The following is a 27,667-nucleotide window of genomic DNA, read 5'->3' as shown; positions in this document are numbered from 1 at the left end:
GATGTTGAAGAAAGGGGGCGCTTCTTCGGCCGGAAATGGAGAGCAGCTCCCTGATAGGAGGTTGCGGGAACTGCAGGGGAGGGGGAGGGGGAGGGGAGAGTGGGATGGGGCTGGGGTAAGGACAAGGGAGGAGGAGGAGGAAAGGAAGTAACAGAGGCAAAATTTGAAGATAGTGACACTGGATGGAGTCTCTCATACTTCTGGCGAGCCTCAGCTTAAGACAGGCAATGCAGGGACTTGTATTCTTGGATCTTCTTTTCTCTCTTGTAAGCCGGGCAATTCGGCAAGAGAGGGGATTGGCAGTCAGCAGAATTGACACACACACACACACACACACACACACACACACACACACACACACACACAGGCGGCAGAACACAGGGGCTTACCTCATGGAGTGAGTGGCAACAGTCACCACACAAAGGGTCTGCCGTACAGCGGAAAGACATGTGCCTAAAACAGAAGCACCGAAAGCACAGCATAGGTGGAGGGGTGCACGGCTTCACCTCACATCTGTAGCACATAACCTTGGCCTTCTCTGGGAGGGTATCACCTCAAATGCCAGAATGAAGGCACCAGTATCAGTGCAGTTGTCTTTGCAACCCTTCTGCACACATAGAACAAAATGAACGCCAGATTAGCCCAAAGTTCCTCATCAGTTTGCAGGATGAGGTCCCTATGAAAAATTACTCCCTGGACCATATTCAGGGATAGGTCAGGAGTGACAAGACACCGGGACATTGCCAAGATGATTACAGGCACGAATAGCTGTGGACTGAGTGGCAGAAGAAGCTTTGATCAACAGGGAGCCCGAGGCATCTTACACATAGACTCCACTCCACTAAGCTTGTCCTCGATATTTTCCACGAATAACAATGGCTTTGTAGTGGTGATGTGTATCCATCCATCCTAGTACACGCGAGGTAACGGGGAAAGGCTTTCAGCCCAAGATGGCGAGCTTGGCCCTCCTCCCATGCTGTAGCCAGGGAAGGGAAGGGTGCCGGATCATACGAAGCAGCAATCAAGGATCCTTCACCATTTGAAGAGATGGCCATTTGAGAGAGGCCAAATTTTTGCAGCTTGATATGCTTCATGCACCAAGTATCTGCCCTGATACCACCCACTCTGACCAGGGGCTCTCCCCTTGGACGCCACCCAGCCTCAGCAAGGTCCTCTGGCACAATGGTCATTGCCGGGAGTTCCGATGCTCCAAGACGATAAGCAACCAATCCTTGGCATAAAAGGGGAGGGTTGGATTGCTTGGGGAAGGTGACCAGACAGCAAGGTCATCAGTCTCATCGGACTAGGGAAGGACGGGGAAGAAGTCTGCGGCGCCCTTTCAAAGCAACCATCCTGGCATTTGCCTGGAGCAACTTAGGGAAATCACAGAAAACCTAAATAAGGATGGCAGGATGGGGGATTGAACCGTTATCCTCCTGAATGTGAGTCCAGTGTCATACACTGGGAGGGAACAGCTCAGGTATCAGTAGTGTGATCCCTGTGTTGTCAGGGGGCTTAGCCATATGGGTACATAACAGCCCCATCACACAGAGTGGCTACACGTGCTGGTGACCTACCATGGTGGAAGGGGGCTACAGTGGGGAAGGGAGAGGGGAAGGAAGGTGGGTGGGTGAGAGATCCACACCTTAGATACTCGGAGGGAGTACTTCTCCATATGGCTTACACTAAAAACAGGAAATTCTGAAGTGGAGGTCAAACCTCAAGTGGTGACCTTAACACCAAAAGCACAAAAGAACAGGCAAAAGGAACAAAATTGCAACCCATACAGGAAACCAGGGGAATAGCCAGGTCGACATAAATCAGAACTCCAAGAGAGGGGAAGGAGTGGGGATAGGGAAGGAGGGGTTAGGGAGAAGGAAACGCAGCTAGGGAATGAAGAATGCGATGCAATAGCTCGGGGCCCCATGTGCACCATGCACGAACTCAAAAAAGAACCGTCACTTTGCCATTTCCAATCCAAAGCCCAGATAGAAAAGAATGAATAGTACATACAGAAGAAGTGAAAAGAATTTGAACACGTTTGAGTAACTGCCTTTGAAGCTTCTCTTCAGATGAATTTCTGGGCTGAAAAACACAGACTTCATGCGTTTATGATGCAGTAATATCTGTTACGAAGTACACAAATGAAACCCAGCACACATTTTGTCAATGAAGCACAATTGTACTTATCTGACTACTTCCAATGTGTAACTATTACTTGGGCACCAATGAAAAGGGCTCAGAGACATTGATTTTTTTTAATTTTGAAGGTTACCTAGTGAAATTTTATTGGAATTATATGCTAAAAATGTAATGTTATATATTTGAAGAGTTTTTTTCTAGTACTTAGACATCTCCCTTGAAAGTTGTTTATGGAGGAGTTTCTGTGCTCATGTAGTATCACCATTTTCTCTGTCTTTTTTTTAAGAGCAAATGTTTTTGCGTAACTGTGTAAGTCATCTATACGGGTCAAAGACTCATTACAACTGTGAAAGACAGATTATCTCTGACTCATGATATAAAAACTTTGTGGATATAATGTGGAACATTACTTGTACAATGGACAGGCTGACTTCTGATTAGAATTGTGGAGAGTAGGATTGCAGTGGAACTGTAATTAGCGGCATTGTTGTAAGCTGCCATTCCGAATATGGAATGAAATTTAATTGATTATGATAACATTTCATCTCATACAAGAGGATAATGTAGCCTGAAATGTAGCTTTGAAAATCATTTATGGAAAAATATAATTTCATTAATGGAAAAGACACATTTTATTCTTTGGGTATTTTAACTTCTCCCTTGTCCGTGGCTCAGAAGAACATTATTTGATAGGTCGTAACTAGAAGCGAACTTTGTATCCTAGAAAATCAGTAAAGCCTGCAACACATTCATTTATGCTCTATTTTGAGAGATTAATTTTTGGATTTTTATTGAAATTAATACACAACTTTGACACTGATTCCCATGCTGCAGAGTGAATACATCATAGCACCCAAGACGGCTTCCCCATGGCATACGATTGTGCCTCTGACTATGTTATGAATTTTCAGAGTCAAGGATTGCTGGCATTCTGCAGAGCTAAAGAAATTTTATTCCAGGTGCTAACCTCGACATCGAGAGGCAGACATAGTATGATTATGAACTGTAACTGTCTAATAATTTTGTTTTATACACTTGAGAATTCAATTAGGAATTAAATGTATAGCAGGAAGTGTGGGATATATCTGTGTTAAAATAATGGAGGAGCGACTTCTCTTGCCCAAAAGTTTCCACTCAAGTAACAAAATATAATTCAGTCATAATAATTTAACTTCAATTTAATGGGGAGAGAAGTTAAATTAGCACTGACGAACAGGAACTGTTTGACATTTTGGATTCTGAAGTGTTTATTTCAGATTGGATATAAAAAAAACATAAACATTAAGCATCACTGCTCAAAAGAAAGTCATTCGTAGATGGTCAACTATTTAAAGTTTACAAAAAGTAAATCAAAATTAAAATAGCATTTTGATTAGCTACTACCCAGGGCAGCAATATTTGTGCTTTACTAACACTATTTATACAGTGTACTTATTGCAGCTGGAAAATATATCCTTTGATTAAGCCCTCTGTTATAGTTTAAAGAATAAATTATACATAAAATGACAAAAAGCTCACATGAAATGCATTCAATAAACTGGAGTGAAAAAGTTTATATTGTGGTTGTTCCCTTTACAATTAATGTACTATGATCCTCAAGTAAGTTGTGATTTGTTTTACTATTCCTTCAGTTAAAACAGTGAGGAATACATGGAGAGGAGCAGATGGTAAGAAACACTGGCCAAAGGTGAGTGTTGCTTTCATCATAAACTACTAAAATAGTATCAAAAGACATAATTTAAGTCAAGGAAACAATTAAAATAATTCTCTGAGTTTTTCAATTATTTATATGCAGTGAAGTTTCAGAGTCAGAAACTTAACTGTCTGAATAACTTGAACATCCATTGTATCTATGTTGTATCGGTAATTGCCAAACTCAAAGAAAATATTCTGCATGGAGCAACATAGGTCATTCTGGGTAATACAGGTGCAGGTAAGCTGCAGTGCAAGGCACTTGTCAAGCAGCTAGCTGGATTACTGATGATGATGCAGCAGTCAAGTAGCAAGCATGTCCGCCACTTTCAAAGGGTTAAAAATAACATTCACAAATTATAAACAAAAATTCATACAGCTGTTTACAAGTTATGACTGGTTTTTATAGCCATAACAAAGTCAATAACTGTTGATCAAACATTAATGATGAGATGCATATCTCTATTAATTCTTTCCAGATGACAAGTTTACTTGATAGTGACAAGCATAACTCCAACAGAATGCTTGGACATATTGAGAAAATGCACGGAAAAGTTTTTGCCTTTTTAATGACACTGACAAAATCATTACATGTAAGGTCTGTCAAGCTTTAAGGAGACAGGATTACTTTATGGTCACAGGAAATACATAAATGTGTGACACTTGAGAAATTTCTTGTGTATGGACGAGTAATGCAAACTAAGATTATGTGGGCTAGAAAAAGAACCACCTAACACTGAGATCGAAACAACTAATTTTGCACTTTTTTGAGGTGAGTATGGAATATTTTGAAGAAAAAATAGCAATATCTTTTTCAGTTTTCTCTAGCTGTGGTTAATTTTTAGCAGGATAAATGGACCAATACACCAATGTATAGGATATTTTTATTTTCTTCCAATATCCATCACACATATGATAATAGTCATTTCTCTGTGGTGACTAGTTTTGGTCCATCAAGTCCAGTTTCAAACCATAGCACTAGATGTAAGTGTAATCATACAGTCCATCATTGTACATGTGAGTAACCAAATGTTCATTATTCATCACTAGTAATCACTATATGAAAACAAAATTTTAAACTTCATGTGAGTATACATTGCAATTCCTTGCCAATCAAACACAGCAAACCCATTACATTGGAAAGAAATCACACTGTATACTCATATGAAGCTTACAATTTTGTAACTTGAAGGGGGAAGGGCAAAGAGGGAACGGGGAAGGGAAGGGAAGGGAAGGGAAGGGAAGGGAAGGGAAGGGAAGAAACTATTGATACAACTGTGTCAGGACTTTTTGCAGAATCAGCGGCAGTGAGTGAAAATGTGTGCCGGATCCAGACACGAACACAGGATATCCTGCTTACTACACAGTAGCGTTAACCACTTTGCCACCTGGACACAGTGTTTCTGTCGCAAATGCGCGAACTATCTCGGCACACTCACTGGCTGACCCACATTCCCACCCAGCGCCACCTATCCGCAGTACATGGTGTCTGTCTGAAAGAACAGACACCATGCAAAATCTGCAGCTGTGATACACATTATAGTATGCAACGTGATGTAGAAAGGAAATGAAAGGGAAGGAACTATTGATATCACTTGCATTGGGGCTTTATGTGGAATAAGTGGCATTGGGACTTTATGTGGAATCAGCAGCAGTGAGTGAAAATGTGTGCCGGACTGGGACTCGAACTTGGGCTCTTCTGCTTACTAGGCAGTTGCATTAACCAATGTGCCATCCAGACACAGTGTTTATCATAAATGTGTGGACTACCTTGCCATGCTCCCTGGCTGACCCACATTCCCACCTAGTACCATCTATCCGTAGTCCCCATCCATGACCTCCAAGCTCACTAATTTTAGACTGCCACAGGAGGTTGAACGAAATGCGCATCCACCCTGGATATTGTGGACACATTGCCCACAATGGCAAATCAATTATATGAATGTGCGGTGTGTGTTCTTTCAGACACGTAAGAAGAACAGACACCACACATTCATATAATTTAACATTTTTAATTCATGTAATGATTACCAGTGACAAGTAATGAAAAATTGGTTACTCGCATATACAAATTGGTGGACTGTACGATTACATCTACATCTAAGGCTATGGTTTGAAAACTGATGCCGTGGTTCGAAATTAGTAACCAGAAAGAAATAACTGTTATCTCAACTGTGACAGATATAAAAATAATGAATACCGAAGTTATTGGTCCTATCTTCCATCAGTAAGTTCGAACTTCATAAATGTTATTGGATTTTAGTGGTTTCACATCTGTGTCTACAGCTGAGCTGTCAATAATTGTGGCTGAGGCACAGGGGGACCAGGTTTGATTCCCAGTTCTGCCAAGCATTTTCTTTAGAGAGAAGCCTAGAACAGAGTACAGGGTTTGTGAGGGCAAAGAGAAGTGATTGTTTTGTTGTTATATGACAGTCTCATTATTTCTAAGCCATTAATACTAGTGAAAAATGTTATATGCATTGAAAAGTTTAATCACCTGAACAGCTGCCTTTGCTTCTTTGTGGCTTGGCTCAATCTCAAGTATTTTTTTGTAATCCTCAAAGGCTTCATCAAGTTTCTCTAGTGACTCCTGTGCCTGTGCCCTACGCAAGAGTGCTTTCACATATGTTGGATTTAATTCAATGGCTTTACTGCAATCTTCAACAGCTTCTTTCTTCAAGTCCTGTAGAATAATGAAAAACTTATTAAAATAATGATACAACCTTTTACAACAAAATCATTAGTCAAAACTGCAGAGGTAATAGATAACATTATTAAAATATAATGCAAGTGCAGTGACGAATTACAGAAAAATGTAATTTCTATCCTAGATATCGCCAGTGACAAATGCCTCAATCATCAAGAAAAATAATTGCTTCAATCCAACACATGTAATATCGTAAGTTCTTTCAAGTATATCATAAAGTTTTATGAATTTGGACAATCACAAACACCTAAGAATACGTTCTGCCAACAGTAACTTGACTAGCTCAGTCTCTAAATTGTCCCATTAATATTTGCGTATTTTCATAAACAAAATTACCGATGTCCTCCATTCACTAAGCATTTCCAGAATGTAGACACATGTTACATGCAATTACTTAAAACCCATATCAATTAACATCTATCAGGTCTGTTCACTCAAGACTGTGTCACACACACACACACACACACACACACACACACACACACACACACACACACACACACACACACTTGTATAGAATCTCTCTCTCTCTCTCTCTCTCTCTCTCTCTCTCTGCAAGCATGACCACTGAAAACCTATCCTATTCTTATTCTTGAGGTAATGGAAAATAAATTGCCAAATAGAAATTAAACATAAATATCCCAACAACAGCAATGCAAAATACTCATAACTATATACATTTAGTTTATACTTAACATTCAGAGAACTGTCACTATGTTTACAAATTATGAGACCAGCATGACTTAAGTTCCAGTTAGCTAAAGTATTGGGTGGTGGAAATGATGTGACAAGCTTGAAGTCTTAATAAAGTTTAAAGTGTATACCATCACTGTACTTGGCAAGAAAGCAACTAGTATTATGTATTGTAGCCATATGACCTAGTACCAATGATAAAGCTATTTTGTACCTGAAAATAAAAGCACAACAGCAAGTCTAGCAATGTACAACACAATCCAGAATCCCATAGAGTACATGGTGAATCCTGCTTCAACAAGTGATTGTCCAGTGGGAGGAGGAAAAACAAAAATGTAAAATGCATGCACAATGAAGTAGTCATGCTTGGAGTTATACTAATTTCAATCTGGAATTACTATTGCTGGTTTTGCGGGCTAATATGCAATTTGATCTGTTACTGAAACTACTGGAAAGATTTTGTGTACAACTCATATTTGTTCACACTCTAGTGAAGATTACAATAAATTTGATACAGCATATGCAAATATTACAACCAACAACCATAACAGAGTTCAACCATGATACAGTTAGCACTTGGTACTATTGATAATGGTTTGGTCACACTTCCTACACCAAAAAAACTGAATGATAGGACTTCTTGATATTCTCCACATTCAGGTAAAAGTTCTGTTAAATGCCACAAAAAATCCTGGAACAAATAAAGAGTGTGCTCCAAAACCTTATGATCCTTAGTCAAACTTAACATGGGGAACCACGACACAACATAATATCCTTATCTAATATAAATATGAGGAGGACAGGATTAATTCACGATAAACAGATGTAACTGGGAATAACACATTTGCACACTCTCAAATACAAATCTGGAGGTTTCTTCCACACACAATGAGCACGAAAAAAGAGAATAACTGCTGATTTCAAAGATACTGGCCTTCATACAGTGTTTCATTACATCCATGACTCTATACAAGGCAGTGTAATAGCACTACACAAATGCTTCAAAGAACACAAAATTTGAATTCTGTAACAAAAAACTCTGCTCTTGTTTTCTGACACACAAAATTCTTCTGATGGATTTTATGGCTCCTATTAGAACAATTAAAGCTGAAGCATAATGTCAAGTCTTGAGACAGTTAAAACTTGCCTTTCAGAAAAGAAAATGGGATGTATGCCTTTGACAAAAAACTCTGCAGCAGATCCCATCACAGAAAAACTGAGAAGAAGTCAGATTTTGCAGCTCAAACTTTACATGTAATGGTTTCACATATTCTGTAAAAATGGAAGCCTTACATGATCACTTTGTTGTCCATCTATCTGTCTGTCCGACTGTTAAGAACTCGTTTTCTCATGAACAGGTAGATGTATCAAGCTCAAGTTTATGTTACACATTAAAGTCTATGGTCCCTTGCGGGTATAAAAATTTTAAGCTTCTAAGTCAATGCAATAAAAAAGATATGGCCATTTATGTCACATACTTTGATACTCAAAAACTCGCTAATCAAAACCTATAGACTGGTTCCCGTTAACCTAGAACCTCAAAATTTGGTAAAAAGCAACATTTCACAGTACAAATGCAGGAAAAAAATAAAAAAATTGTTAATTTGTAACTATATAATACACAAAAATATTTTTTTTTTCATTTTTATCCATCCGTCTGTCTGTCTCTATCTAAGACTTCTGAAAGATATGTAAAAATCTGCCAACCGGTTGCATAGTTTTTCTATGTACCTTGACCAGGTTTCGTCACCTCTAAGGGTGACTTCATTTGAAGGTATGGTAATTACCTGTGTTTAGGATCTTCTTTCTGATGTCTTTGTACTTCGAGACAGCCTTGGATACATGGGCGGGTAAGAAGCGTACAACTTTGAACATGGCTGACATTTGCAGTAACCATATACACAAATTTGAAAAATATGTAAAAATCTGCCAACAGGTTCTATCTAAGACCCTTTTTCCTAGTGGCGTATCAAGTTCCAATTTATGTCACATACCAAGGTCTATCGTCTCTTTGTGGCACAAACATTGTAAGCTTCTAAGTCAAAGATGTCAAACCATACCGCCAGTTATGTCGCATACTTCGACACTTGAAATACCACACATCAAAATCTATATTGTCCTTCCTGTTGACTTGGAATCGTGAAATTTGGCACAAAGCAAGGTTTCACAGTACACGTAAAGAAAAAAATCTGGAAATTGCTAATTTGTGACTATACCACACACAAAAAATATTTCTTTGGTCTTTTTTAACCCATCTGTCTTTCTGTCCATCCGTCTGTTAAGACCCTTTGTCTCTGGAACAGTTTGGTGTATCAAGTTCAAATTTATGTCACATACTAAGGCCTATTGTCCGTTGGCGACACAAAAATTATAAGTGTCTGAATCACTGCACGCAAAAGATACGGCCATTAATGTCATGTACTTTCATACTCGAAAACTCACTCCTCAAAACCTCTAGTGTGTTTCCTATTGACCCATAATCATGAAATTTTGCAAGAAGCAAGGTATTGTGTACAAGTAAAGGAAAAAATATGAAATTGTTAACTTGTATTTATAACAAACAGAAAAAAAATTGTAATTTTTTTATCCATCTGTCCATCCATCTTTTAAGACCCCTTTTTCTCTGGAATATGTTGTTGTATCAACTTCATTTTTATGTCAGATACTAATGTCTATAGTCCCTTGGCTGTGTAAAACATTTAAGCTTCTAAGTCAATACAATCAAAAGATTTGGTCATTTATGTCACATATTTTGATACTCGCAAATTCACTCATCAAAACCTATAGGGTACTTCCCATTGTCCTAGAATCAGGAAATTCTCCAAGAAGCAAAGTTCCACAGTACAACTAAAGCAAAAAATCTGAAACTTGTTAACATGTACTTACATCAATAAAATATCTCTTTTGCCATTTGAACATACATTTCATTTATCATCTATCTGTCAAAAGCATAATAGAAAAACATTACTGGATGCAAACACAAAATGTAAGTTGTAATCATGTTTTAGTATGAACTGAAGTACCCTGTTCACTTCTTTTTGTACATCCGGGCTGGGCTGAGGAACTACCGTAAAGATTTTGATAGGATCTTTGAATTTCTGGGACCAATATCCTGCCAGTATCTATATTGATAACAGGCAAAATGCTTTGAGATTCTCAATTCACAGGATGAATGAACTTAAAAATTTGTATAGAACCCTTAGTGCACATGTCCTATTCGCACTTGGCCAATGTTTTTTTAGTGTGACTGAAATTCATTGGATAAACAGATATGCAGGTTCGTTTCGAAGACTGTGGTTTTATAAGTGGCACTTTGTTAACAAATGTCCCAGCATAGCAAGGATGAACGTAATTAACTCAGCTGCATCACAGAATAATATTCTATGTATTTGTACATCCAGGATGAAGTCAAAGACAATGAGGTAGATTGATTGGTATGTAATTGTAAGCAAAGGTACTCATTGTACTATCGTGACAATGTAGATTCTCTGTGTCAGGTATACATGATAGCCAGTACAAGAACTTTGGAAGAGAGTATCAGACATCCAAACACAGTTTTGCAATATGTCCGTGTGAGATTCAAACTTTTGTATGATATGGGACAAAGTTTAGTTTTGATTGGAACTACAATACCTACCACACAATGGGGCACAGGCTCTTGAAATTACTCTTCTATGGTTCTACAGCCTCTTCAACAATTCTTTGTCTGATATCACTGTTCAACAATCGAGTTTTCCTTGTACACTCCATTTTCTGCTGGTCCTCCCTGATTCCATCTGGTCCTTGGTTGACGCTGTCCTCTCTGACACCCCTAGATTTCCATCTACTATTCATTTCTTTACTTCCATATTACTTATCCGTGCCACGTGCTCACCCTATCTCCATTTGGCTTATTTCACTATTCTTCTAGGAGGAGGATCTTTACATATACTGTACAGCTCATGACTGTACCTCCTCCATTTTCCTCTTTCACAGATTGGACCAACACTTATTCGAAATACCTTCCGTCAAAGGCATCTAGCATTCCAACATCTTTTAATTATAATGATGGAAGTTTCTGAAGCATATGTAAACACTGTTCTCATAACAGTTTCATTAATTGTTAACTTGATACTATGAGTTAAGAGTCTTGAGAAAAATAGTTTTTTAATGTAAAATAGGCTTTGTTGGCTGGTATTAATCTCTGTTTAATTTCATAAGAGGTGTCGCTGAAGTGCCTGACTGTTTTCCCAGATACTGAAACTGCTCAATTCTCTCAAAAGTATAATCGCCCAATGTTATTGGGGGTGGCACTTTCTTCTTGTTGATATTCAAATCCTATATTCTCACCGGCCTTCCCAAATGCTGAATGTCTTCTTCATTCCCTTTATAGTTCTTGTGACTATATCTACGTTGTCGGCATAAACTAAGTAGCTGTACTGATTTACAAAATATCATTTCCCTGAACAGTAGATTTGCTTATGTACCGCATACATTGTCATTCTCACAATCCTTAATGATTTTCCGGTAGTTACAAGTTTGGTCAAAGCATAGTGCAGTTGCTATCTGTTTAGGCTACCATATGCTGACTTGTAGCTGATGCAAAAGTGATGCATGCCAATCCAGAATTCAATTCTCTTTTCTAAAATTTGTCTTAGGATGTCTACCTGATCTAGTATTGATTGCGCTGGTGAAATTCACATTGATATGAGCCAGTCTCTCTGATCAATGGGGAGGAAGTGGTCGAACAGTATGTTGGAGAATACTTTATATCCCTAGTTTAGCAGCATACTTCCTTGATAGTTGTCACATTCCAAACTATCTTCTTTCTAGTATGCAGAGCACATATTTCCTTCTCTCCACTACTGGGGGATTTTCTCCTCATTCCATACTGAAATGACCAGTTTTAGGAGAACTTGTTCTAATCTAAGGTCACCTTGCCTGAAAAATTCTGCCAGAATATTGTGTGTCCCTGGTAACCTATTGTTCATCAATTTCTTCAAAGCAATTCTCGTCTCTTCTAGATCTGGTAGGCAAGTAATTTTGTCCAACTCATTCGAAATGAAAACAATCAATTTTTGAAAATATAATGTAACTGGATGATTAAAAAATCTACTCAGCAAGAGGCAGCACAAGAAAACACAAATAAAAATATTGAAATTTCCAAGCTTTTGGAGCCGGTGGCTCCTCCTCCTGGCAGAAGGGTTGAGGGGGAAGGAATAGCGGTGAAGGAAAATGCTGGTGAGGTTTAGAAAATGGAGAGCACTGTAAAAGTCACCTGGAAGCCTGGGTCAGGAGAGACTCACCGGACATGATGAGAAGGGAAGACTGATTGTTGGGGACTGCACGGGACAAGCTTTGAAAACCTGTGAGCTTAAAGGTGGAAGATAGGGTAACATGCAAGAGAGAGATTAGTGACAAAACACCATGCAAGAGTTAATAAACAGGTGGAGGGCAGGGAAAAATAGCCAGGTCAGAAAAAAAATATATATATAGAAAATGAAAAGGGAGTGAAGAAAGGAATAGTTACTGAGAAAAAAATGCTGAAAGTGTAGAAATTAATGGAAATGCCTACCAGATCTAGAAGAGACGAGAATTGCTTTGAAGAAATTGATGAACAATAGGTTACCAGGGACACACAATATTCTGGCAGAATTTTTCAGGCAAGGTGACCTTAGATTAGAACAAGTTCTCCTAAAACTGGTCATTTCAGTATGGAATGAGGAGAAAATCCCCCAGTAGTGGAGAGAAGGCTAGGTGGGACATGGTGTAAGGCCAGTTCCCACTCGTGGAGTTCTGAGAAACTGGTGTCTGATGGAAAAATCCAGATGGCACATATAGTGAAACAGGCACGAGGGTCACGACTGTCATGTTGTTGAGCATGTTCAGCAACAGGATATTGTGTGTTTCTAGTATACACCCTCTACCTATGCCTATTTATACTGATAAATTGGTGGTGGTCATGCCAATGTAAAAGACCAAACAATGTTTACACAACAGGTGGTACACAACGCGTCATTTCACAGGTGGCTAACCCTGTGAAACAACACACTTACTCCAAAAGCTTGCACATTTCAATAGCATTATGTATGTTTTCTCCTGCTGCTGCTGCTTGTTGAATAGATTTTTATCCATCCAATTACATTTCATTTAATCCTTGTACTTCACGAGATCTCTTGGTATCATTCCATGGTTTATCAAAATGTCAGCACCATCTCTCACCCCTCTCTCTCCCTTCACTAATGATTTTACCTGTTTCATCCTTTACCAAGCTAGTTTTTCCATTAAAGGATTTGCAGGCAGCATTTACCTTCCTACAAAATTTTTTCACATCGTTCTCGTTATTCTGAAACTCCAGTTCTTCGATACAATATTGCTGTAGCTGTGCTGTTCAGAAGTATGATGCATCCGAAGAAACATACACAATAGGAGCACTATGAAATTCGTGAAATCTATTCACAATTGTTAATATTGACAACCATCAGGTGTATAATGGAATAATGACAATGAAAATTTTTATTGGAACCACGATTCAAACCCAGATTTCCCACTTATTGCAAGTGGTCCCTTTAGCATTACGCTATTCAGGCATGCTCCACGGCCAGATTCAAACCTCTACATGTCATCAGCCATGTGTCTACAACCTGCACTCGTACATTCCTGTACAGGGGAGAGCATTGTATTTCTGAACATTACAAGCACTGCAATACCATATTTATCCGCCAACATTGGGCAAGTGGCTTTCAATTAAAATTCTCTGTACAGGAATATCCATAATGGATGCAAGAGTGCAGGTTGTAGCCACATGGTTGATGATATATGGAATTTTGGATCTGGCCGTGGAGCATGCTCGAATAGCCAAACGGTTAAAGGTGACCACTTGCGATAAGTGGGAAATCGGCTCGCAACAAATTTGCATTGTTGTTACCCCATTATACAGTTGATGGTTGTCCATATTTGCAAATGCAAATACATTTCACACTAGTTCTTTAATGTCTGCTTTCATAGTCCCCCCCCCCCCCCCTCCAACCCCACCTCAACTTCCATTTGTGCTCTTATACAATTTGACTGTAGTGTTGTTCTATATGCTACATTCTTTGCCCCTGTTGCTATCTCACACTCAGTATCAAGCCATGGACGTCTTATGCACCTTGCTTCAGTTCCCAGTGTTTCATTTCCTGACATCACTGTTACAGTCTTTATTATTTTTCATTTATCCTCAGAGTTGTCACACTCTTCAGTCCTTCCAAGTTTTCTATCCTAGCTGCACCAATTCATCAACTGCGGGAATTATAACAACCACAAAGAACAAGCCAGAACACAAGCCAGAACGTCAACAACATATATAATCAAGAGATCAAAGAAAAAGAGATCCCCTAAACATGCAAACATAAATGTTGCTGAGCTACTAAACATACAACTGACTCGAGTCAGCATACACCTTAACTTGGTATATTGGAAACTAGAGGCTCTTTCTTGTATGATGCTTGTCCAGAAAGTAATGCACCACATTTTTTCCTTCAACAATTCTTTATTGAACATAATGAAAATTACACAGATGAAAGAATGGTGTTTTATCTACACACCCCATTTTTCCACGTAATCTGCATCCCATTCTATGGCCTTCCTCCAGCGTGAAACAAGTGTGTGTGTGCCCTGTCAGTACCAATTCTTATCCTGGTGGCAAAGACAGTCCTTCACTGTGTGAATCACCACCTCATCGTTGTCAAAATGTCTTTAACGAACAGCATCCTTTAATCTGTCCTTGAGAATGACATCAGCTGACTGCAACAAGTCAAGTGTGACAACTGAGGATGATCTCCCTGACTGCTGCAAATCTTGGAGCTCCATCAAACCACAAATATTGGAGCTCTGCCAAACCACCTTCTGATGACCTCACCCTCCATGCCCAGCGACTAACTGTACTTCTATCCACAGAATTTACACAAGGATTTGTGAATATTCCCCACAGTTCTTTCTCTGCAGTGAAAAATTCAATAATGGTATGTTGCTTGTAACATACATCACCTACAGACACCATTTTGAAACTGTCCTGCAGCTACCCTTTCTGTCAGAAGTGACGGAAACTTGGCACGCTCAATCAGGAGACTTACATATGTAACGTTTCGCATTTGTAGCATTGTTTTTGACTGAGAAAAAAATTCTGGTGCATTACTTTTTGGGCAACCCTCATACATATAGTGTGAGCACCCCCTGTCAACAGCCATCATACCCAGTTTGCTGGCTGCCAAAATTGTTGGTTCTGTGTCCTCCATTATCATAGCATTATCAGCAGGTGTGGGTACCAACCCAGGGATCTGTGATTTTATTCCTGGTGCTACTTTCTAATTGTAGATGATTCTAGAGCTATTACATTGTGTTCCTGTTTGTTGGTTTTGTTTCCTTTATACATATTGAAAATTCCAGCCCTCACTCAGACCCATAGTAAAAAGTGGTCTGAATCTACATTTGGGCCTCTGCGGCTCCCCAAGTCCAAAAGGTCCTACTTGCACCTTGCATCAGTCAACACATGATCAGTCTGCTTAACAATGTTCCCATTTCATGACTTTCATGTTACTTTGTGTATATCTTTGTATGGGAACAGTGAAGAACCAACAATAATATGAGCACTGTTCCATTACCACTACTTGTGATTTGTTTACTGTGGGTTCCAATCATTGGTTTAAAAATCTGTTCCCTTCCCATTTGAGTATTTAGATCACCAACAACTATTTTAAGGTTGTACACAGGGCAGTCATCATATGTTCTTTCCAGTTCATAGAACAGGTCGCTTTCTTCTTCCTCTGCTTGCGCAGCTGGGGCATGGGCATTTGCTACAGAATAACTGAAAAATTTTTCACTTCATCCTGTGTGTTGAGAGCCTAGGACTTTCCAAGTGAGAATCAGTCATACAAATACAATTTTGCGATATGTTCGCGTAAGATTCAGATCTGTGTGTGGTATGGAATAGAATTTACTTTTGATTGGGTTTACAATGCCTTCCACATAAAGTATAATGGGTTCCTGAAACACTTAGAGCAAAATGCTGAAGTAAAAAATGTAAAGAAAGCATTGTTGCATGACTAGATCGTTTTAAGCATTGATCAAGTAGAAGCAGAGAAAAAGAAGTTTCTCTCTGGTTCCATAAATATCATTACTGTGAAAATGCATTTATGTTTTCTGGATGAATATTCAACATCTGAAAAAATATTCAAAAGATGTCCCCTTGACCTGAAAATAGGTAGGTCTCTCTTATCCTGGTATTGGAGTAACTTGCTTTTCCTTTTCAATCTTTCCCCACTCTACAGCTCTCCACTCCTCCAGGAGTTCTGAAAGTTGGAATAGTGTGTGTACTTTTCTGTGTGTCTATCAGCAGCACTGACATTTCATCTCCTGTAGGTACGTAGTGGCCAACAATTCAACCACATATCTCCAGAATGAATTTTCAGTCTTCAGTGTGCCCTGATTTGAAACTTTATGGCAGATTAAATGTGTGTCTGAGACCAGGATCGGAGTGCTGCACAAAGCAAACATCAGCAGTGAGAATCTCAGGAGCAATTTTGCCCAAATTACAAGCAATATCATACGGCTAATACCATCCTAAACTGCCGTCAGTCCCTCCCACAATTTAATCTTCCTTAAACATTGTGCTTAAATTTTCTGTCAACTGGCTGAGACCTGTGGAATGAGAATATTAGTGATTTTCAACATAGTTTAAACTCAACAAACACGGGAATGATTCGCTTGTCGCAGCATCTCAGATAAAATGCATGGGTGCTTAACAATCTACCTCTCTTGAGGTGTAACTTGTTGAACTCGCATATGTTCTTTGGCATCTCCTCTCCATAAGAGTACCAGATGTGACTCTTCAAGCTTTTCCAGAGGATATGTTGTAAACAGTCTTCATGGGTTTGCTGCCAGATGATGATGTGCAAATTTCACAATATTTTCTCAGAGCAACTGTCCGACACCTTCAGGTGGTTGAACCTTGCTCGTGGCTAGGTACGACTGACAGTATCCACATGTCAATGCGCCTATATATAGAACACATGCACGAAAAACGCATATGCACAGTGACTGGCAGATAGATGGCGCCGTACTCAAACATGTCAATGTTGAGTGGCATATATAGGCCAGACATGTCACATAGTACAAGATCCGCTGTGATAAACATCAACTTCATACATACCTACACCAATTGGAGATGTCGGCAATCACAAAATACTGTCTGAATATAGGAGATCGCATTATTTATGAAACGACGGAGGTTTCATCCCCAGCATCATCTTTCAAGGATTGCGTCATTAAGGAGGCAATATGTATCTGTACAGCTGATACTCTAATCAAAAGGGATACAGGATCTCCACTGAGAACACCTGGAACCCTGCATTGGGTGCTATTAAATGATAAGAAAATCACAAGATTTTTCAATAACAGACCTGTCATAACAATGGTCTAGTACGGTTTTTTAGTGAGTAACGTCTGTCCGCACTGTCAGTGAACATAGTGCATGCACAGGAGGGCTGCTCCAGAATTTTCAGCAAAGGGCATTTGAGTATGGCGCCATCTATCTGCAAATCATTGCGCATGCGTGATTTCCGCACTTGGGCATTCTTCGTACGCATGTTCTATATACAGGGGTTTCGACTTGCGGATACTGCCAGTCACACCTAGCCACCAACAAAGCAGCAAGGTTCAACCACTTGAAGATGTTGGACAATTGCTCCAAGGAAATATTGTGAAATTTGCACAATGTCATCCCGTGGCAAACCCTTGAAGACTATTTGCAATTTCTACTCTTGTTGACAAACACCTCCAACCAACTGCAAAAAACTCTGGCCTCCCACAGCAAATATACTAACCACTTCCTTCACTGAATTTCAACCACCCCCCAACCTTTACCTCCTGGATCCCTACTCATCACTGCTGATGCCATCTCCCTATACAACACCCCTCATGCCCATGGTCTTGCCGCTACTGGACAGTACTTCTCCCACTGTCCTTCAGACATCAATCCCACCACTTCATTCCATGTACACTTTACCAATCACATCCTGACCCACAACTACTTTTCCTTTGAAGGAAAGGTATACAAACAAATCCACACCACAGCCATGGGCATCTCCATGACATCCTCATATGGGCCATCTGGAGGAAATCTCCCAACCCCTAGTCTGGTTCAAGTTCATTGTTACCTTCATGATCTGGACTCAGGGCCAAGATAACCATGCACATTCCTTCGCAAATTCAACCTCCTCTCTCCCATTCACTTCACCTGGTCCTCCTCTACGCAACATACCACCTTCCTGGACAGTGACCCCCATGTCTCTGATATCTCCACCCATATTAAACCTACTAAACAGCAACAACACCTGCATTGTAACAGATACCATCCTTCCCAAATGAAAAAGATCCCTTCCACCTTACCACTCACGGACGACATATCTGCAGTGACAAGAACTCCCTTGGCCAATATGCTGAAGGCCTCATGAAGGTCTTCACAGGCAGACAATAGCCCCTACACCTAGTTTACAAATTATTTTCCCAGGCTGTATACTCACATAACCCCACCCCCACCCAAAAAATGAGAAAAAAGAACATCTACAAAGGAGGCCCCTCTCACCACCCAGTATCAACACGTACTGGAACAACTGAACCATATTCTTCGTCAGATTATCACTCACCCTGCTCTGAAATGAGGAACATCCCACGGAAGATCATTCCCACCCTTCCTTAAGGTGGTGTTCTGACACCCACTCAACCTAAACAACATCCCAGTCCATCCCTAAGGCATTTGCACTCCCAGTTCTTTGCCACAAGGATAAAATCCCTGTGGAAGGCCATCCATCCAGTCCTGTCATAAGCTTATTCTAGTCATAAGTAGCCAGGCCACCCATGAGAGCAGCCTAGTCATATACCAACTCTGCTACAAACACTGCACAGCCTTTTATGTCAGTATGACAATTAACCAGCTGTCCACCAGAATGAAAGGGCAGCTGTCAAACTGTTGCCAACAACAAAGTTACCGCCTGGTGGCACAACACGCAGTCGAGCCAACATGCTGAATTTCAATGGCTGCTTCACAACCAAGGCCATCTGGATCCTTCCCTGGATCATCTGGTCTCTGAACTATGCAGATAGGATGTTTTCTTACAACACATCCTCCACTCCTGTAATCATCCTGACCTCAATCTAAGGTAACACACTATCCTTGCACCCTCCATCCAACAGTCTCCCATTACTCCGTACTGTCATCCCTTGCCAATTCATGTCTCCACACTGCCTTCAGCATGTGTTGTTCCCCGCCGGCCCCTACAATTGTGCATTACATGGCTAGTTCATATACCTGCCACCTCTCCTCTTCACATTCCTAGCCAGCAAACCGACTGCCTACCTCCGAGCTGCTAGCCACCCACATCCATTCCCTCTCCCTGTCTCTTGCCTCTCTCTCTCTCTCTCTCTCTCTCTCTCTCTCTCTCTCTCTCTCTCTCTCTCTCTCTACCCATCCCACACGACACTACCCTCACCATACCAATCCACCTACTGAGAACCAAAGCATTGGCACTGTTAGTCCAGATGGCACCATGTAAGGGCAGGTGTGTGTGTGTGTGTGTGTGTGTGTGTGTGTGTGTGTGTGTGTGTGTGTGTGTGTGTGTGTTCACCTATCAGCACTCAACACTTCTGCTTCATGGTGAGTGGTCTCCTTTACTGCTACGGTATATGGTGAATTACAAGGATATAGTAACTTGTAGGTAATAAGTCTATAAGTCTCATGCAACAGAGGCTATGCCTAAATGCTTAAATTCACATTTTGCAGATGGTAAAACACATAAATCACAAGCAAAACAAATCTTATTTTCAACAAACCATTTTAATTTTTGCTGCTGCTCGATTGGAGTATAAGATGGCTCTGTCGTGCTCATACTTTAGTGGACAAGTCCGTAAGGCGAGCGTGTATTTTAAAGCAGCTTCCTTGTGTTTGCCTTCTTTAAACAAATCATTTGCAGATAATTTTATTTTCTCTGCTTCATCTTTCTTTTCCTGGAAAAAAAATACCACACTTATCTTTGGTTCTAAGGGCACATTTATTTATTTATTTTCCTTGGACCATTTCAAATCAAAAATACACTACAAACAATATCATTGCATGTAAAAGTAAAGTTGCACAGTTGTATGAAAATATGAGGGGAAAACACACACTACAAGGATGTGAAAGTAAAACTCTGCTCTGGCATCTTCAAAGGAAATTAGGGAAAACCACAGAAAAGATTAATCAATATACTTGGACAGGAATATAAAGCCCGCACATCATAATCACATTCAGTGACTGCATAGCAATATCACAACACATAGCTCCCTGCAAATCCAATCACTATCTTCTGAGTTACTCAACATGGCTAAGGAATTCCCACATGCTTTTTCAACATGTGAGCATTGTTCATCCATGACATATGACGTCAGGATGGATTATTACAATTGCAGATAATATGCCTGAATGTTTCTCTATAGCACCTCAATGTTGAAAAAGACTGTACTCTGATGGTTCATCAATTGGAGCTAAGCAGGTTGAGTCTCTTAAAGATTGCAGCATATCATTACAGGTTATATCCAAATGCCTTGGATTAAACCACAAACCTCTCAACAGCAACTTTTTGAGTCGAAGCATATAATCCCTTCAATGGCGACACTAAACTTTGTTGGCTTCTTTGAGCTAATTGAGATTAGAATAATGTGTGCCAACATCTTATTTTGCTCTGTCTTCCACTGCAGCATGAATTCAACATAACATTGTCATATGCAAACTCACAATGGAAAATTCTGCTGTGCTCTAATTCAACCAAGGTGGCACTGTACCCAATTCTCACTACCATAGCTCGGAAATAACTAATATCCATAGTTGGTCCTGGCAGCCATTAAGCAGTCCAACATGCATGGCATAATGACAGTCATCACATGCTTGGAAATAACTAAATTTTAGAATCCAAAGAGGAGAGGGACAGTTATGATACCAAAATAAAAATTATTCAAATAATTTAAAAGTTATAAATGATGCATCAAGCTGCCACCTGCTTATTGCATCCAGTATCTTTGCCTGCATTTAGAAGCGAGTCAATGGAAACATCTTTGCAACCAGTGGCTTCTACACACAGATCTACCGCAACACAGTGCAACAAGTTTCATTGATTTCCACTACCAATTAAGGGATCATCAACAGTTCTACTGGACGAAAACAACCATACTGCTGAAAGCTTTGAATTTTGCACCAGTACCAAGAGCATTACATAAACATGAGATCATTAGCAGCATCGAGCAAACCATTAGTGATGTCATGGAAAAAGTGAGAAGGAAGACCTGCAGGACCATTGAAAGAGCCAAGATGCCAACACCAACATCTCAGTGAGGGTGATAATGTAGTGGTACCAGCAACAGAGAGATATAGTGCCACATTTGATACGAGTCACAAGCTTTTGACCAGTGTCATGGGAAACATGTGACAAATGCCATAAACAATATGCCAACTATAACTTTTATGTTTTTGGCAATTTTTCTAAACGGCATCAGCACAGATCAGTCCATCAGCATAACCAGGGTTTTTTAGTATCACATTCGTTGGCTTCACCTACTCACAACCAAACTGTCATTTCCCAAACTAATCTATATGTTGTGTTAAGCTACACACCAGTCAGTCACCACAACCATTTTATTTATTTATTGCTTTCATATTCATTGGCTTCACCAACTAATAAAACTGTGAATATACAAACCAAAAGTGATGTGGCAGCAGCCATTAAGATTACATCACTGGCCACAGCTGACAACTTAAACCGAATATTCCCCTTGACCCACAGCAGACAAAAGAGTCATGACGGTGTTATTAAGGTCAGATGATTACTGGATGAATACAGACAATTACTACAGCATCTGGATGGATGGTTGGTTGGTTGTTTCGGGGAAGGAGACCAGACGGCGAGGTCATCGGTCTCATCGGATTAGGGAAGGATGGGGAAGGAAGTCGGCCGTGCCCTTTGAAAGGAACCATCCTGGCATTTGCCTGGAGCGATTTAGGGAAATCACGGAAAACCTAAATCAGGATGGCCGGACGCGGGATTGAATCGTCGTCCTCCCGAATGCGAGTCCAGTGTCTAACCACTCAGCATCTGGAAAACAAAAAAGTGGATAAGGATTCTACACCACCTATGATGCAGAAGACCAAACCACACCTAAACAGGTCAGCTTAAGAGAAGGATAGTGTCAGACTGCTTTACTCCAGAACACAGGCACCACCATGGCTTCACGATCTCCTGAAAATACGCAGTGAGAGTCCCACTACGTCCTATAGTGAATGCAATAAATTCACCAACATGTGGTGCAGCTGGTGATATCTCTCACAGATCATTACCCGCAACAAGTCAAGAATTCGACAGAAATTGTAAAGCTGCTCCTGAAGATTCACCTGCACCTGAACCTCCTAGTCAGCTTCAACATCACGTCCGTCTTCAGACAGGTGCCACTGAGACACTCCATGGTACTGTTCACGGGTCACTTTGATAAGGGCACAGTTAAACTGGTCCGACATGCACTAACAACCCTTTACTTTCAATGTGGTGTGAAATCCTGTGAAGAAAGAGAACATCACAGGTTCACCATGGAGGCGGAAGAAAATGTATGCCTACTGTTACTGGTCATTATAATGAAGAAGAACCACGACGGCATGTTGGGGCAATCTTTCTACAGGAAGAAGACACACATGGACTTGCACCATAGTGCTAATAGTTGGCACCAAACAGCGCAAGAAAATTCTGAGCTCACACCTCAGTATAAGGATCAAAGGATCAAAAGAACATTTTCAACAAGAAGAGTCTGCCTGTCAAGTTACAGTATCTGCAGGAACCTTTATATAAGAATGGGTAAATGGTGACCAAAATAAGGTGTGCATTCTGGCATAACAAGAGGAAAAAAGAAAAGACCGGAAGAAGAAACCACACACCTGATGCTCGTTCTGTGTGCAGAGCCACCCACACCAAAGATTAACAGGATCATGGAGAAACACCACATAAAAACATTTTCCACCCAACAGACAAAATCAAGGACATAGGCCTACTTGCCTCAGTAAAAGATAAACTAGGACTATGAACACCTGACACTTATAGTATCAGGTGCGAGTTTGGTAAGTAGCACTGCAACTCATAGTGCTGAATATAGCATGTCAGGGGAGCCTGCCTCAGCCAAACAAACAACTTCATGGTAGCAGAGCACAGCATCAACAGAGGACATATATTTGGTTTTGAACAGATGAAAGGGCTGCGCCACACCATTAGGCTCTGGAACTGTCTTCAAAGACACAATGGAGATATAAATATATGACAATCTTGTCAACTGGGACAATTGTTTTCAACTAATCTGTACATGGTATCTGGCAACAGCACAAATCCATCAAGACAGCTTTATTCAAAGCAGAAGAAACAGCAGACAGAATGGACAGGCTACACGAAGACTTGACGTCAAGACATCTCTGCTACCCTGGTCATGAACTCCCACCACCAGCTGTGACATACTTTTCTGGAATCTTACATCTGACCACACCAGTTATACCCTGAGCAGAGGAATCAGTGTTACAGCAGTTAATAAATATCGCACATCATAGGAACCTGACACTTCACCTCAAAGTGCCAAGCAGGAAATTCACTGAAACTTTGTTACAAGACAACAATGCCACTCAGCTGATATAGTACAAGAAGGAGCAAGATAAAGGATAGACTAAAAACTTCAAATAACACTATCAGTGCACAAAAAGATCAACTGCAACATGTTTGAGACTTCTCACATTACATTTCATTATGAAGAGCAGCACATTCCAGACAACACAACAGTGGTCTGTTGGCTTAAAAATCTTTAACAATGAATATACTTGTGATACAGAACACTGTCAGAACCAGTTTGTGCAGAAGTGCATTTAAACAAATGAAGAGGTATAGGCTAATGATCAAACACACGAAACTAATCTGAAAAAATTCAAGAATGATGTGAACTGATGAAACATGATGGTGATGAACGGTGCTATAGAACATCTCTCAAAAACAAAAATAATAAAAATACATTTTTCAAAAGAATTCACACGCTAACATTCTTTCCGCAGATCCCAAGTGAGATTATGCTTAACGATGCAGAGAATGTAAAAAATTACATGTTTAAAATGTGTGCCAAGTACAGTAAAACTAAAAACAACTCTGTCCGAACAGGCCTTGGAAGGCCCAATGGTAGAGACAAATCATCAATAGGCATCACTGGTCAACACATAGCTCTCCCAGCTGTTGTTAATTTTAATGACTGGAGCCACTACTTCTCAGTTGCGTAGCTCCTCAAATGCCCTCACAAGGGATCAGTGCGCCATGCTTGCCAACAGCACTTGGCACACCCAGATGGCCACCCATCCAACCACTAGCCAAGCCCAATAGTGCTTGACTTCGGCAATCTGACGGGAACTGGTGTTACCACTTCCACTTTGCCAAGGAAGTTGGTGTGCCGAGTGCAGTAGTTGTGCCAATACTTTCCATTAAAGGGAAACTATGTGTGTTGGGGGGTGGGGGAGGGGAAGAGGGGGGGAGGGGTCAGTGTTCATTAGAAAAGAAGTTTTGGACTGCTGCAAGAAAAATGAATTTCTTGTTCACATTCAGCATGCAACAGGACTCAGCAATATGACTATTGGTGATAGTTCAGAATCAATCGTAAAATCAGTTTAATGTTCCAACAACCACAGGGCAATGAACGTGAATAGATCAGACACAGGGGCTTCTCAAAAGAATGGAAGAAAAACTTCAGCCACTGACTAGCACATTCCTCTTTCTGCAGCTGCAATTGAAATGAAAGTTAACAGTTAGTTTGCAGATCTCACTAAAGAACAGGGGATCCATCACTTTTACATGGCAATCAGGTTGTGTAAATCATTACAAGCATTAATTTGGCTTCCCTACTATTAAACTATTAATGGAGGCAGTTGTACACGTAAACTCTGATCAAATGAACTATTAAAACTGAAGCAAATTGTGAAAGAAAACCTTTACACATTGAAGCAGGTTCATTTTGAAAATAGTATCTAACCATATGTGCATTGTTGTTGATGAGAAAACAGTTCCCAGTTTTAAAGGCGCTAAGTTCAATTAACTTTTCGAGAAAACCATTCTGGATATTATTAATTAAAGCCTACTACACTCTACCAATTAGAAGAGGTGAGGATACTAAAGGCATTTGACAAGAATAAGTTACCCATTCTCTGAAGATCAAATAATAGATACTGGATGACATACCCAATATGGAATCACTCCTGAATGTATAAACAGTAAAAACCGATGCCTCATTCTCTATGAATAGTCAGTGAGATTGAATAGTCAGTGAGATGTCCAGTGCAACTGAAAAGGGGTCGACAGAAGCGTCCGATCCCACGCGTCGGCTTTGACCCGTGACGTAAGGGTGTTGTCATGTGTGACGTCATGACGGCGCGGAGTTTGGTTTGAGTGTGGCTGTCTCCAGTTCTATTTTATCTTATTTTATTTACTTTTCTGATCTGTTCGTTCTATCTCGTGAGATTTTTTTTAAATTTAAAAACATTTATTACTTATTTTAATTATCTGTTTCCTCGAATTTCTGTTTTAGTTTATTATATTTATCTTTCTGATCTGTTTGTTCTATCCCATGAGATTTTTTTTTTAAAAGACAAAAAACACTAATCAGCTACTGAAGCATCTTTATCTCCTATGGGTTGCAGGGGTTACGACCCTTGGGGAGGTGGGTGGGTATTCATGCATGGCTGTCTTCACTTACACGTTGTAGCTACGCAAGGCGTCTAAATTTGTTTATATTTAGTTTGCCCCCCACCCAAAACACCCCATTTCCCGCGCTTGTCCCGTTAGTGTCATTAGGCTTCTTGTGGAAAGTGTGTGTGTGTGTTTTTGTTTCCGCCATATTTGTGACGTCATGGGTCAAAGCAGACGGGTGGGATCGGACGCTGCCGTATTTCCCTGAAAAGCAGATTGAGCATTGAAAAACAAACTAGTTTCACGGATGTTGTCAAAGAGAACATATGAAGTTCTAAGCTCTTATCTCAATAACTGGGCAATAAGGATATAGTGGGTACTGTTGTTGTGATCTTCAGTCTAAAGACTGATTTGATGCAGCTCTCCATGCTACTCTATCCCATGTAAATCTCTCCACCTCTAAGTAACTACTGCAGCCTACATCCTTCTGAATCTGCTTACTGTATTCATCTCTACATCTCCCTCTACAACTCTTACCCCCACACTTCCCTCCAGTACTAAACTGGTGATCCCTTGATGCCTTAGATTATGTCCTACCAACCAATCACTTCTTCTAGTCATGTTGTGCCACAAATTTCCTCATTAGTTATGTGATCTATCCACCTAACGTTCAGTATTCATCTGTAGCACCACATTTCAAAAGCTTATACTCTCTTCTTGTCTGAACTGTTTATCGTCAAATGTTTTACGTCCATGCACGGCTACAGTCCATACAAATACCTTCAGAAACGACTTCCTGACACTTAAATCTATATTCGATGTTAACAAATTTCTCTTCTTCAGAAATGCTTTCCTTGCCACTGCCATTGTAGATTTTATATCCTATCTATTTTGCTGTCCAGATAGTAAAACTCACCTACTACAGTGCCTCATTTCCTAATCCAATTCCATCATCATTACCTGATTTAATTCCACTACATTCCATTATCCTTGTTTTGCTTTTGTTGATGTTCATTTTATATCCTCATTTCAAGACCCGACCATTCTCTTCAACTGTTCTTCCAACTCCTTTGCTGTCTTACAGAGAATTACAATGTCATCATCAAACCTCAAACTTTTTATATCTTCTCCCTGGACTTCAATTCCTACTACAAAATTTCCTGTTGTTTCTTTTACTGCTTGCTCAATGCACAGATTGAATAACATCAGGTATAGGCTACAACCCTGTCTCACTCCCTTCTCCACTGCTTCCCTTTCATGCCCTCAACCCTTATTACTGCTACCTGGTTTCTGTACAAGTTGTAAATAGCCTTTTGCTCCCTGGATTTTATCCCTGCTACATTCAGAATTTCAAAGAGTATTTCACTCAAAATTGTCAAAAGCTTTCTCGAAGTCTACAAATGCTATAAACATAGGTTTGCCTTCCCTTAACCTATCTTCTATGAGAAGTCATACCGTCAGTACTGTCTTACGTGTTCCTACATTTCTCCTGAACCTAAACTGACCTCCCCCGAGGTCAGCTTCTACCAGTTTTTCCATTCTTCTGTTAAGAATTCATGTTAGTTTTTTGCAACTATACTAAACTAATAGTTCAGTAATATTCACATCTGTCAGCACCTGCTTTCTTTAGAATTGGAATTGTTATATTATTTTTTAAGTCTGAGGGATTTTGCCTGTTTCATACATCTTTCTCACCAGATGG

At 40.1% G+C, this 27,667-nt stretch overlaps 1 protein-coding gene across 1 annotated transcript in view; it reads right to left on the bottom strand.

The window, feature by feature from the left end:
* The window catches only part of LOC126475212 (tetratricopeptide repeat protein 1-like), a 35,752-nt gene that overhangs the window by 5,587 nt on the left and 2,498 nt on the right, over nucleotides 1-27,667 (bottom strand). Inside the window, exons 2-3 of the mRNA XM_050102872.1 lie at nucleotides 20,081-20,254; nucleotides 6,332-6,517 (exon numbers count right to left, since the gene is read on the bottom strand). Of these exons, the coding sequence (XP_049958829.1) occupies nucleotides 6,332-6,517; nucleotides 20,081-20,254 (360 nt within the window). The remainder of the gene's footprint in view (nucleotides 1-6,331; nucleotides 6,518-20,080; nucleotides 20,255-27,667) is intronic.

Source organism: Schistocerca serialis, chromosome 4, assembly GCF_023864345.2.
Source record: "Schistocerca serialis cubense isolate TAMUIC-IGC-003099 chromosome 4, iqSchSeri2.2, whole genome shotgun sequence".
NCBI lineage: Eukaryota > Metazoa > Arthropoda > Insecta > Orthoptera > Acrididae > Schistocerca > Schistocerca serialis.
Note: the sequence above shows the minus strand (reverse complement) of the source record. Positions and strands in the feature narration are given on the sequence as shown.